Source organism: Ursus americanus, chromosome 6 (genome assembly GCF_024610735.1).
Source record: "Ursus americanus isolate L20-20 chromosome 6, mUrsAme1.1.p, whole genome shotgun sequence".
NCBI lineage: Eukaryota > Metazoa > Chordata > Mammalia > Carnivora > Ursidae > Ursus > Ursus americanus.
The window spans coordinates 39480390-39492696 of NC_142132.1; the positions used below are offsets into that span (position 1 = coordinate 39480390).

The window sequence follows — 12307 nt, forward strand, 5'->3', positions numbered from 1 at the left end:
AAATATTTCCATATCGTAGGTCAGCTTTCTCGATATTTTGATAACTGTATTTCAGTATAACTGGTTTCTTTTCTGATCCTAGCTACTTTATTTTGCACATTAAAAATGTTATTCTGAGAAGAGAGTCCACCTCCCCAGACTGAGAGGCGTGCAAGGCACAGGAAACAGTGACTGGGGTGCATGCACTGAGGGCTGGTGGGGGGCCTCCCGTCCCTGACGCAAGGCCATGGGGGTTGCTGTAGGACCTGGACATCCATGTTGACCAGCTTTGCCCACCACCCCCCCCCCCCCGAGACTTAGCAGCCTGGGTCTTTGGGCAAAAATCTGCCCCCAGGGGCACTTCCGTTCCATGCTGTGTATGTGTGGTGGTAGTGGGGGATGGGTTAAAGGAGATAGGTGGGGTGATAACCAGCACCCCCAAAAGCCTCAGGGAGCCTTCCTCGTGGGCTAGCTCCCTTCCACGGATGACAGAACCGGGACAACAGGGGCGTCCCTCAGCCCTGCCCTTTGACGGAGCCAAGAGGAACTGAGCCGCCTCTTGGCTGTGGAGGCAGCTTCCTCCTTGTCTGTCACGTGTCTGTGCTCCTGTCCCTCTCAGCCTTGGGTCACACAGCCTGCAGTCCCTGTTCGGAGAGGAGCCAGGAAAGCAGAGCCAGCATGGGCTCGGGGGCCAGCATGCTGAGAGCCCTCCTCCTTCTCCTGGGTGAGTGAGGAATGCAGAGATGGGGTGGACGGGACTCTCGCGTGGCAGGGGTGAGTGGGATCCCTCAAGCACAGATGTGTCCCTTTGGATAGACGGCTTCTCTCATTTTGAGACATGAGACAGTGAGCAATGCTTTTTTCTGCCTCATTCCAGCTGCAACTGACAAATGCTTCTGGGCCAGAGGAGAACAGGAAAGGGTCACGTGGTAGAAAGAGCTTTGGGCTTGGGACCTAGACAAATCTGGCTTTGAGTCATGGCTCCATTGCTGACAGCAGCAAGCTTCTTAGACCCTCTCTCAGGTTCTGAACCCATAAAAGGGGGGATAATAATGCATATCTTCTAGGATTGTATGCAAATTAAGTTCAATTTAATTAAGTCAAACCAAAATAATTACATCAAATGAGAAAACGTACATATATGGATGCTTCTCCGTAGTTAGCAGTGAAGCAGTCTTATTATGGAGTGGAGGAGGCTCCCAGAGGTATCCCGGCTTTTTGAAGTCATCTTTAATTCTGTGCATCAAAAGAAGGAAGAAGGGAGAAAGGCAGGGACTAGTAGAAAAGTAGGGCCGGATATAGAGGGAGAACTGTAAGAGCAGAGAAGCAGACGGAGAGGAAAAATCAAGAGAGATAAAGATCGAGGCACAGAGTGATGGTTAGAATGATAGGTAGAGACAGAGATAAACAGATGAAAGAGACACGCACTTTGCAAAACCTGCTTTGACATTAACTGTTATTTCTTAAAAAGGCAACAAATGTTCCTCATCTGCACAGAGATACTGTTTCCCAGAACTTGCACTGGGTCAAGCCTGGAAGGCAGGCAGTCCATCTCCAGATCTGATCTTCTGTCTGAGGAAGCAGTAGCTTGTATCCCAGACATGGGCAATGCTATTCCCATGGGCAGGACTCTCTGAAGCCTATATCCAGACCAGAGTGAACAAAGACCATGGCTTCCTGGAGTTATCATGCCAGGCAGAGGGCATCTACCAGTTTACACCTGAAAATGGGCACGTGTAACCAGCGGCAATGGCAACGAGGGGCGGTTAGAACCAGCAAGCACAAAGGAAGTGTGTTCAGGGCAGAAAATGCAAAGTGTGCTCAGTTAACGTGGCAGAAGGTGGCAGGCGTCTTAACCTGTTTCTGCTTTTGCCCTATCTAGATAGACAGGCCAGTCTGTCCTGGCAGAGGGGTGGGGGAAGGAAGTTAAATTTAAGAAATCCAGTGGAAAAAAATATGCATATGATACAATCAGGCAGCTTGCTGAAGAATTACAAACAAAGGCTAAGTCTTGAAAATGCTCAAGGTCCCAAATAATAAAAGAAAGAGTAACCTGTAACATTTTTGAGTGCTTCCGTCCTGCTGCATACTCTCTTAAACACTTTACGTTAGCTCTTTCCGTCCCTACTACAACTTCATGAAATAAGTCTCGCCATGATCTGCATTTTAAGGATGAGGTTTTAATTAGCTGGCCAAGGCATCACAGCCAGTTAGCGTTTTCCGATGCTATTGGTAGAGACAGTAGTGTTTAGGACTGTGTGCCTTGCTCTCAACAGCCTGACTGTTCATTTTCTTCTGCTGTTTAACCAGCCCCGGGAGCTTGGGCGGGCTGTCCATCCTCACCGTGCTCAGTTTTCTCATCTGTAGCTTGGGGATAACGGTTGTACCAACCTCACAGGGCTATTGAGAGAACTCAGTCTGTGCCCACATTTAAAGCCGGAGCTAGTGTGGGACAGGAGGTAAGCACTCACTATCGGATATTTGGAACACGGATCGACCCAATCTTCTCAGGAGGCAATGTGACAATATGTAGCAAAATGCAAGCTGTTCACAGCCTTTTACCCAGAAATTCCACCTTCGAGAACTCATCCTGATGAAATAATTGGGTAAAAGCTCCCCTAAATATTTAAGAATATTATTCAGCACGGCTGACCCCAGTAGAAACCAGAAAGAAATGATTTTCAGTTGGAATCTGGCTAAACCAATATAACTCGAATGTGTCCAACGATATCCAATATGTTTACATGAAAGACATAACTTTGTCAGAACTGACATGGGCAGAGGAGAAGTGACAAAGTGGTAGTTACAGTGGTATCGGTATGGAATTGTATTTCGCATGTGTTTGCTTGCCTGTCCAAGAATTGACTAGAAGGAAATAGAGCAAACTGTTAATAGTTTCTTTTTATTCTTTCTAAGAAATAGGATCTTGAGGCATCTTTTTGTTTCTTTATATTGACATTTTTCATAATGATCATATATATTCTTAATACCAAATAAATAAATTTCTATGCACCAAAAAAAAGCATGAGAGCCTTTGAAAGTTTTAAGAAATAATTGAGCTTTTCCTTTACAAACTGGTGAAAGGAACCTGGGGGATTACCTAGCGACAGCTACTAATAGAGGACAGGTGACCAGGCCAGTCACCCCAGGGCATATGCGAGAGCTGTGCATGAGGGCTCTCGGGGATACAGGAGGAAGAGGGACATCTCTCCCTAGTGACTCCTGTGCGACCAGGCCTGCATGAGCCACTATTTCCCGCACACAGAATAGTTGGAGAGTTTTAGGAAAACCAGTTTTCTAATATTCTAAAATCATTTTTAAGACTGACATAAATGTAACAAATATTCATGGACCCAACACCTCAAATTAATGCATTTTAAAATTTGGCTGTTTTTTTAGATACATGTATTTGAAAGTAGATAAATCAATATCTCCATCAAAGAAATAGAATGTCAGGAATGGAGTTAATGCCCTTTGGGCTCCCCTCTTCTGTCTTGTTTTCCTGTTTCCTCCGGAGGCAAGAGCACCCCTGCTTTGACCGTGCCTCCTTCCTGTGTTGCTTTCTAGGGGTTCAACGTGTGACATAAATGTCACCACAGCCTACTCAACATGCTGCCTTAGCGCCCCACGCTGATCAGACAGATCACACGTATCTGTTTCAATTCCCTACACGATCCTGTTGAAACACTACATCATAATTTAGTTGTACCTTCTGGTGCTGACCAAATTTTGGTCGTCCTTACTTGTTGCACGGTCGCTGATGCTGCAATGAGCCTTCTCAGCCCCATCTTCTAGAAGCCCTGTGCAGCTGTTTTCTGGGAGACAATCTGGAAGAGGTATTGCTGTCATGGGTATGCCCAATTCTCCTCTCATTGGATATTGCCAAATTGCTCTCCATTAGCGGGATCTGGACCTCTCTGTCCCCCTACGGGTTTAGTAATACTCAATTGTGTCAGACTTCTCGTCTTTTGCCAATCAGAGTTGTAAAATATTATCTCCAAGTTTTTAGGTTGCACGTTCCTGACTACTGGTGAGAATAACCATTTTCCCTCTGTCTATCAGACAGCCAGGTTTCTTTTTCTGTAAATTTCCTGTGGTTTTCTTTCATTATTGGTCTTTTATGTATTTTTTCTGGATATTAATTATTTGGCTCTGTCATGTGTTGCAAATATCCTGTCTCGGTATGTTGCTTATCTTTTATCTTTGTGGCATCCTTTGCTCTGCAGAAGTCTCTAAATGGGATACAATCACATTTATTATTCTTTGACTTTAGTTGTGTCTGGTTTTTCTCTCTTGTTGAAGAAACTTTTGTTTTTTTAATTTAAAGTGGTTGCATTTTCCATGATTGCACCTTTAATTTATTTGGAATTTATTTTTGAGTATGTCCAAAACAAAGGATCTAGTTTTAGTTTTTTTTCCTATCTGAAACTTCAATTGTCTTCATATCATTTATTTCACAGTCTTTCCTTTCCCCCCGCTTTGCAGGGCTTCTTCTATTTTGCACCCATTTAATGCATATTTGAACCGTTAGTGGGATTCCCATTCTGTGCCGCTCTTTGTGTCTGTCTGTGTTGAGTCAGGCCACACCGCTGTATTCACTGTAGCTTATGACTCTTGATAATTTGTCGATAAGTTCCCTTCCTATCCTCTTTCTTCTTCTTCCTCACTTCCTTCTCCTCCTCCTCCTCCTCCTTCTTCTCCTTCTCCTCCCTCTTCTTTTTCTTTGACATGAAACTCAGCTTGGCTCTTACTACACCTTCTCTCTTGCACGTAGATTGCTTTCCTTGAAAGCAACATCAAAGCCCACTTGCTGAGAGCTGATTCTGAGCAGGGTGCCTCGCCCAGCACTTCTACGTAGATCTCATTTGTTTCTCACCAACAGCCCACAAAGCAGATGCTCTTATCATCATGCCCATTGCACAGATGAGAAACCTGAGGCACAAAATGATAAAGTAGCTTATCAGAGGTCACATAGCAGGTGAGTGGAAATGCGGGGATTCAAATGCAAACAGTTCAATGCTGAAAACCTGTACTTTTAGCTCTAATACCAAACTGCCTCCCAATTGAGAATAGAAAGTAGTGTCATCATGGAAAACTGACATGACTTTTTAAACTGTTCTCTCATTCTTTTATTTCAAGAGCATTTCAAACTTAAAGAAAAATTGCAATAATAATACAAAGAGCACCCGTATGGTTTGCCGATTTCTTAATCAAATGACATCATTTGCTTTTTTCTCTTATGTTATCTCTCTAGAGAGATATATTTATACAAAATGAATGAGGATATAAATATATATACTTCTATATATATAGAAAGAGAGACACATCTTTTTTTCAGAGCCATTTGAGAGTAAGTTGTATATATCATGGGTTTTTTTTTTAACTCCTAAATACATTAGTGTGTATTTCTTAAGAATAGAAACAATCTCTTGCATAACCACAGCACGGTTAGCAACATCAAGAAAGTTATCATGGACCAAATACCTTCACACAATGTATCACAGTCCAGTATTTTCACTGGACCCACCAGTGCCCTTTGCAGCCTTCACTGTGCTCAGCAAAGGCGCCAGTGGAGGGGCAGATGTTACACTTGGTAACCTTGTTTCTTTAACCTTCTTTACCTGGAACATCTCAGCCTTTGTTTTTTATGACACTGGTATTTTACAAGCTTCCACCTCCTTTTCTTTTGTAGCATTCCTCATGTTGGAGTTTGCCTGATATTCTAATGATTTCAGTTATCCATTCTGTGTTAGACAACGCATAACTGCTCTTGGGTCCTTTGAAGGGCTTCACATTTGGAAGCAGAAGATATCTATCTGAGAAAGGCTCGTGTTCTTTTGACATGATGACAAAAGACTTACAGCTAGATTTTGGATTAGGTTGTCACAATTCTAAATAAATTATTTGCCACTTAACTATCAACCGATCAATATTGTTAAATTTTGCTAAAATATTGCTCTAAGAATAGCTATTGAAAATATCTGGTGAAATTTCTAGGTATTTTCTTAGAGGTTTGCTCCTTCCTTTTTAAAAGGCTGCCAGATAAAACATTCCTATGGACTCTTAATTCCAACCAAAATTCAGCCATCTGTCTCCGTTTTAATTCTGTTGGAAAGCACCCGCTGAAATCTATGTATTATTATAATCGTGATAATAAAAGAAATACAATATCACTTTAATTATGTTCCAGTGCCTAAAACATTCTTCATTGAAAGAGCCAGAGTTATTGGAGAAAGCAGAGGCTTCCCCCCCCCCTTAATTTATAATGAAAAGATGGCAGAGGCCGGGGTAAAGAGAATTAAATTCGTTTTTATCTTACAAGTCAAAGTCATCACTTTATTCCTTGGCTCTTAGTCCCTGAGATCTTTGTAAAAATCTTTCCTGACAGCTTTTCCCCTGTTTCAGATTCCTGCCAAGACAATGGTTCACAATCATGCAGTGAGTGGATTCCAGGAAGAGAGAATTCTTGACATGTTCATTTTCCTTTGCTGTGCAACAATTTATCACATGTAACAAAAGAAAACAGAACAGTGGGGTCACTCAGAAAGTCAGTGAAACATAAAGGAAAAAGGGAGGACCCCAGGAAGGTGAGGAGAAATGTCCTGATCAAGCCGGCATTCTCTTCATGACTTTTCCCGGTTTTCTAATTGGTTTAGTTGGTTTGCTTGGTTTTTCCTTTACTATTGAATTTTAAGAGTTCTTAATATAAGAGCGCCTGGGTGGCTCAAGTGTTAAGCGTCTGCCTTCGGCTCAGGGCGTGATCCCAGGGTCCTGGGATCAAGCCCCGCATCGGGCTCCCTGCTCTGGTGGGAGCCTGCTTCTTCCTCTCCCACTCCCCCTGCTTGTGTTCCCTCTCTTGCTGGCTGTCTCTCTCTCTGTCAAATAAATAAATAAAATCTTCAAGAAAAAAAAAGAGTTCTTAATATTTTCTGGATATGAGTCCTTTGTCAAATAGGTGATCTGAAAATATTTTCTCCCCGTCTCTAGCTAGTCTTTTCATCTTCCTCACAGGATTTTTCACAGAACAAAAGTACTTAATTTTAATTAAGTCTAATTTACTGATATTTTTTTCTCTTATGGATCATGCTTTTGTTAGCACGTCTGAGAAATTTTCACCGCTCATGCCCTAAGTCCCCAAGATTTTATCTTTTGTTTTCTCTTAAAGGTTGTCAACTAAAAAAAAAAAAAAAAAAAAAAAAAAAAAAAAAAAGAAAGAAAGAAAGAAAAGCAAAGAAAAGGCTGAGCTAAAATAAAAACAAAATCATTAATTGGGGGCCTTGTAATTGTAACTCAGGAACACAGAAGTTTTGGGCAACAAAATAAATAGTGCACCTCCCTTTCCCCCCAGGGGACAGAAGTCAAGGGTTTCCGAAGACAAAGGGAATGCTTGTATGTTATTCACAAAGAGTTTTGATTGGTGTTGGGAGCAGAAAAGTAACCTTGACTGAATATTATCGGTTGCTAAGACTATCACTAAGCCTTCTCTTAACTTCTCTTAGCAAGATGTAGGTGTTCCAGCTGAGTCCTTGCAATATCTGCAGTCTGACCCAGTTCAAAAGTTCATGGTTCTACCCAGCGAGGACGTGCATAAGGTCCATCTCCATAATGGCCTCGTGGATCCCTTTTAAATCACCCTATTTCTATTTCACCTTTCACAAAGTTGCATGGCATTATATTTTACGTTTGAATCTGTGATCCACTTGGACTTCATTGGTGAATTTAGCTCAGCCACTTTACTGTTACTGTTGCTGCTTATAGATATTCAATTGCTCAGCACCATTGGTGGAAAAAACGACCCTTTTCTATTGAATTGATTTTGCTCCCTTGTCCAAAATCAGTTGGTCATACTCGTGTGGACTATTTCTGGGTCATCTTTTCTTTTCCATTGATCTGTCCCTCTGCCAATACCACACAGTTCTGATTTCTGTGGGTATGTAAGTTTCGAGATGGTACAGTGATTCCTCCTACTATATTCTTCATTTTCAAAAAAGGCTTTTAGCGATTCTTTTTCCTTTAAACTTTCCACGTAAATTTTAGAATAATCTCATCTACATCAACAAAAAAATCTTGCAAGGATTTTTATAGGAATTACCTTAAATCTATAGATCAGTTTGGGGAGAGTTGACATCTTTATTGAAGATGGTTTGTATTTCCATTTATTAAGATTCTTTTTTATTTCTCTCATCACCATGTGGATTTTTAGATATGTGAGACCTGCACATGTATTATTAGGTTTACATCTAAATATTTGGGGGGGGGGTGATAATAAATTGTATTGTATTTAAATTTTCTCTTTCTATGTGTAACTGTAAGTATATAGAAGTAGAATTGATTTGTGTATGTCAATCTTCTATTCCACCACCTTCATGAACTCACTTATTAATTCTAGGAGTTAGTTTTTAGATCCCTTGGGATTTTCTGTGTGGACCATGATCTGCAAATGGTCGTATTTTTCCCTTTCTGAATGGTATGCCATTTTAATTTCCTTTTCTTGCCTTATTGGACTGGCAGGAACTTCCAGTACTATGTTGAACAGATAAGGTGATGGCAAATAGCTTTGCCTTATCTTTGATCTTGGTGGGAAAACATCTTGTTTCTTATAATTAAGTATGATGTTACCTGTGGGATTTTTTGTAGATTCTTTATGAAGTTGATGACGTTTCCTTCTTTTCCTAGTTTCCCGAGAATTTTTGTCATAAGTGGGTTTAAAATCTTATGAAATGCTGCTTTTCCTGCATCACTCAGTATGATCATATGATTTTATTATTCTGTTGTTTGTTAACGTGGTGGATTGCACTGATGGATTTTTCAATATCAAACCAGCCTTGCATCCTTGAATAGACTCCACTTGGTCATGATCTGTAATTCTTTTATTTTGCTGAATTCTACTTGATAATATTTTGCTAAGGGTTTTTGGGTTTGTATTCATGAGGGACACTGATCTGTAGTTGTCTTTTTTTGCACCATTTTTTCTCTGGTTTTAATGTCATGGTAATGTTGGCTTCATAAAATGTATTAGGAAGTGTTCCTTTCTCTTCTATTTTCTGGATGGGATTGTGCATAATTGGTGTTAATCTTTCTTTAAACATTTGCTAGAATTCTCCCCTGAAACTGTCTGGGCCTGTGGATTTCTTTCTTGGGGTTTGTAGATAATGAGTTCAATTTCCTTAATTGTATAGGGCTATTCAAAGTATCTATTTCATACTGGGTGAGTTGTGACAGTTGTTACTTTTTGAGGAACTGGCCCATTTTATCTAAGTTACCAGGTTTTTTTTTTTTAAGGATTTATTTATGAGAGAGAGAGAGGGGGCACACATGGGGAGGATGGGCAGATGGTGAGGGAGGGAGAATCTCAAGCTGGCTCCCTACGGAGTGTGTAGACCATCATGGGGCTTGATCTCGGGACCCTGAGATCATGACCTGAGCTGAAACCAAGAGTTGGATGCTTAACTGACTCCGTCACCCAGGTGCCCTAAGCCACCCGGTTTTTATAGTATTCTCTTGTTACCCTTCTGATAGTCTGTAAGACCTGTAGTGATAGTCCTGCTTCACGTCTGGTACTGGTGTCATCTCTCTTTTTTCCCTTGTCAGTCTTGTTAGAGGCTTGTCAGTTTGATTTTTTCAAGGAATTGGATTTTTTGTTTCACTCATTTTCTCTATTATTTTCTGTGTTTTGAAACTCATTGATTTTTGCTCGTCTTTAGTACTTACTTCCTTCTGCGTGTTCTGGCTTTATTTTGATGTTCTTCTGGTTTCTTCAAGTGAGAGATTATTGTTCAAAGACTACCTCTTTCCTAACGTAAGCATTTAGTACTTACTATAAATTGCCCTCCCAGAACCCCTTTAGCTATGCCCACAAATTCTGATACGTGTGTTTTCATTTTCATTTAGTTAATAACTATTTTGATTTCCCTTGGGACTTCCTCTTTGACCCATGGATTTTGTAGAATTATCGTTACTTTCCAAGTGTTTGGAAAATTTCCTGTTGTCTTTCTATTGTTGATTTCCAGTTGAGTTCTTTGTGATCACGCTTTGGATGGTGGAAATTATTCTAATTTTGTTGATGTTTGATGCAGAAGATAGTCTAGATATCTTGATATATCTTATTTAAGTGAAGAGAATGGATAGTCTGCTGGTGTTGGGTCCTGTTGTGTGATAGTATGGTTGAATTTTTTTATATCGTTACTGATTTTCTGTCTAGTTGTTCTATCGATTGTTGAGAGAGGGCTATTGAAGCCTTTAAGTGTAGTTGTGCATCTATCTATTTTTCCTTTCGGTGTCATCGGTTTTTGATTCACATATTTTATAGCTCTGTTGTTTGATTATAGTGATTTAGGATTACCGCATCTATTTGGTGGATTGACTCTTTTATCATTATGTAATGTAATATAATGTCATGTCATATTGCTGGCCCTACTGATTTTCTGTGCTCTGCAATGTATCTGATACAAATATAATCATTCCTCTTTCTTTTTGTTAATGTCTACATGGATTTCTTTTTTCATTCTTTAATTTCTACTTATCTATGTCGTATTTGGGGTGAGCTTCTTGTAGACAGCATATGGTTTGATTATTTTTTAAATAAACTTTGCAAACCTGTTTTTTTTAATTGGTTGATATAAGTAATTTACATTTCATGTAGTTCTTGATATGTTGGGGCTCTCAGTCGGCCACTCTATATTTTGATTTCTCCTTGTTCTCTGTTGTTTCTCTTTTTCCTTCTTTCCTGTGTGTTACTGGAACATTTTTTAGAATTCCGTTTGATTTGTCTGTAGTGTTTTTGAACATATTTCTTTTCATAGCCTTGTCAGTGGTTGTCGTAGGTCTTACGTTATATATACATAACGTATCACCATCTACTGTCGTCAACATTCTAACAGCTCGAGCGAAAAGTGGAAATTGTATCTCTATGTCCCTTTCCTCTCTTAAATATTTCCTCTACATATATTGAGAACTACTTTAGACATGTTATTTTTTAGCCTAAACTGTCAAACAGAATTTAGAAATCTTAGTGGAGAATGAAAGTCTGCTTTGTTGACTCTATTTTTATGAGCTGTGATGGCCATACTTCGACCTCGGGCCATATGCTCCCAAGGTCCTCAGCCCGTTTGCCTTCTTCTCTCCATCTTTCAAGATCTTCTTGTGTTTTTATATAATATCTAGGTTTTAAGCTATATTTAGTGAGAAGAATAGGGAAAAGTAAGCCTGGTCTGTCTTTCCAGAAACGGAGGTCTGAAATGAGTTGTAAAGGGCCTGGCGGATGGGCGATTTGGAGGAAGCTCTTTGGGGAGGGCCTTCTGGGCTCCTTAACATCTCCCAGACACACAGCACTGATCCTGGGGGAGCCTGAGGGAAGAAAATGCTGTCAGGTAAGGGCAGTGTGGTGACCTCAGCAAAGTGCCTGCTGGGAATTCCCGGTGGTCCCTGAACCCTGGATGGGAGCTGGTGTGGCCATCACACAGATCAGCAGACTTTTTCACTCACTTCCAAATTAAACCACTTGTGCTTCCTCTTTAAAGTCAGTGTAAGCATCTCTGTCACAACCAGACCCTCATTTATCCTGCAGAATTGCCTGAACTGCTCCTTTTATTAAATTTGATTCCATTAAATAACGGGCTAATGGTTCTCAGTAAGATGAACTGGCTTGCTCTCTCCTGCTCGTCTGAACAAAACGGATGAGCAGCTGGGGAATTTCTGCCTGGAACCTGGCTGCACCCCCTCAGAAACCCATGCAGACCTTTGGGCCATGTTGTCAGGAAGTTGCTGTTCCAGGGAAGAGGTGACAGGCCTGGAGCTGGGCTCTGGGGCCCCCCTATGATACTGGGACCCACGGACGTCAGAGCTTTCTCCTTCAGTAAGCAAATACTGATTTTTATCAGCCTCTGCTGTGGCACAAAGTCAAGCCCTGATCTGAAGGAGCTGACAGTCTACAGGAAGGACAGTGCAATGTGGTGTCTTAGGTGCTGAGGTGAACGGAATGTGGAGGGAGACAGAGAAAAAGCCCCTGATCCAAACTAGGGCGTTCAGGAGGGCTTCCTCGAGGAGGAGTCATAGTGAGTGGGAGCTGATTATGCCCCTGCCTGGCTAAAATCCTTTAACAGTTTCCCACTGCTACCTGGGCAGACCAAAGTGTTCACTGTGACCACAGGCCCTTCCCAGTCCCATCACGTGCCCCACCCCAGGCTTCTGCTCTTCAGCTCCATGGAATAGCTGTCAAGTTCTGGTCCAGCCTTGAAGCCTTCTCCTCACGTATCGTCTGCTCTGTGCGGGATCCGTGCTCCTCCTCCCTAGGGCTCTGGGCAAGACTCTCTTCCAGAGCCCCTCACTA

General features: G+C 41.3%; 1 protein-coding gene across 5 annotated transcripts in view; it reads left to right on the forward strand.

Moving 5' to 3' along the window:
- The first annotated feature begins 564 nt into the window (after positions 1–564).
- The window catches only part of TMEM273 (transmembrane protein 273), a 34610-nt gene continuing 22867 nt past the window's right edge, over positions 565–12307 (forward strand). For all 5 annotated transcript variants that reach the window (XR_015724781.1, XR_015724780.1, XR_006781885.2 and 2 more), the window contains exon 1: positions 565–703. Coding sequence is in view for 2 of the 5 variants with exons in the window: in XM_045809963.2 (XP_045665919.1) it covers positions 658–703 (46 nt within the window). In the remaining 3 variants the exon portion in view is untranslated. The remainder of the gene's footprint in view (positions 704–12307) is intronic.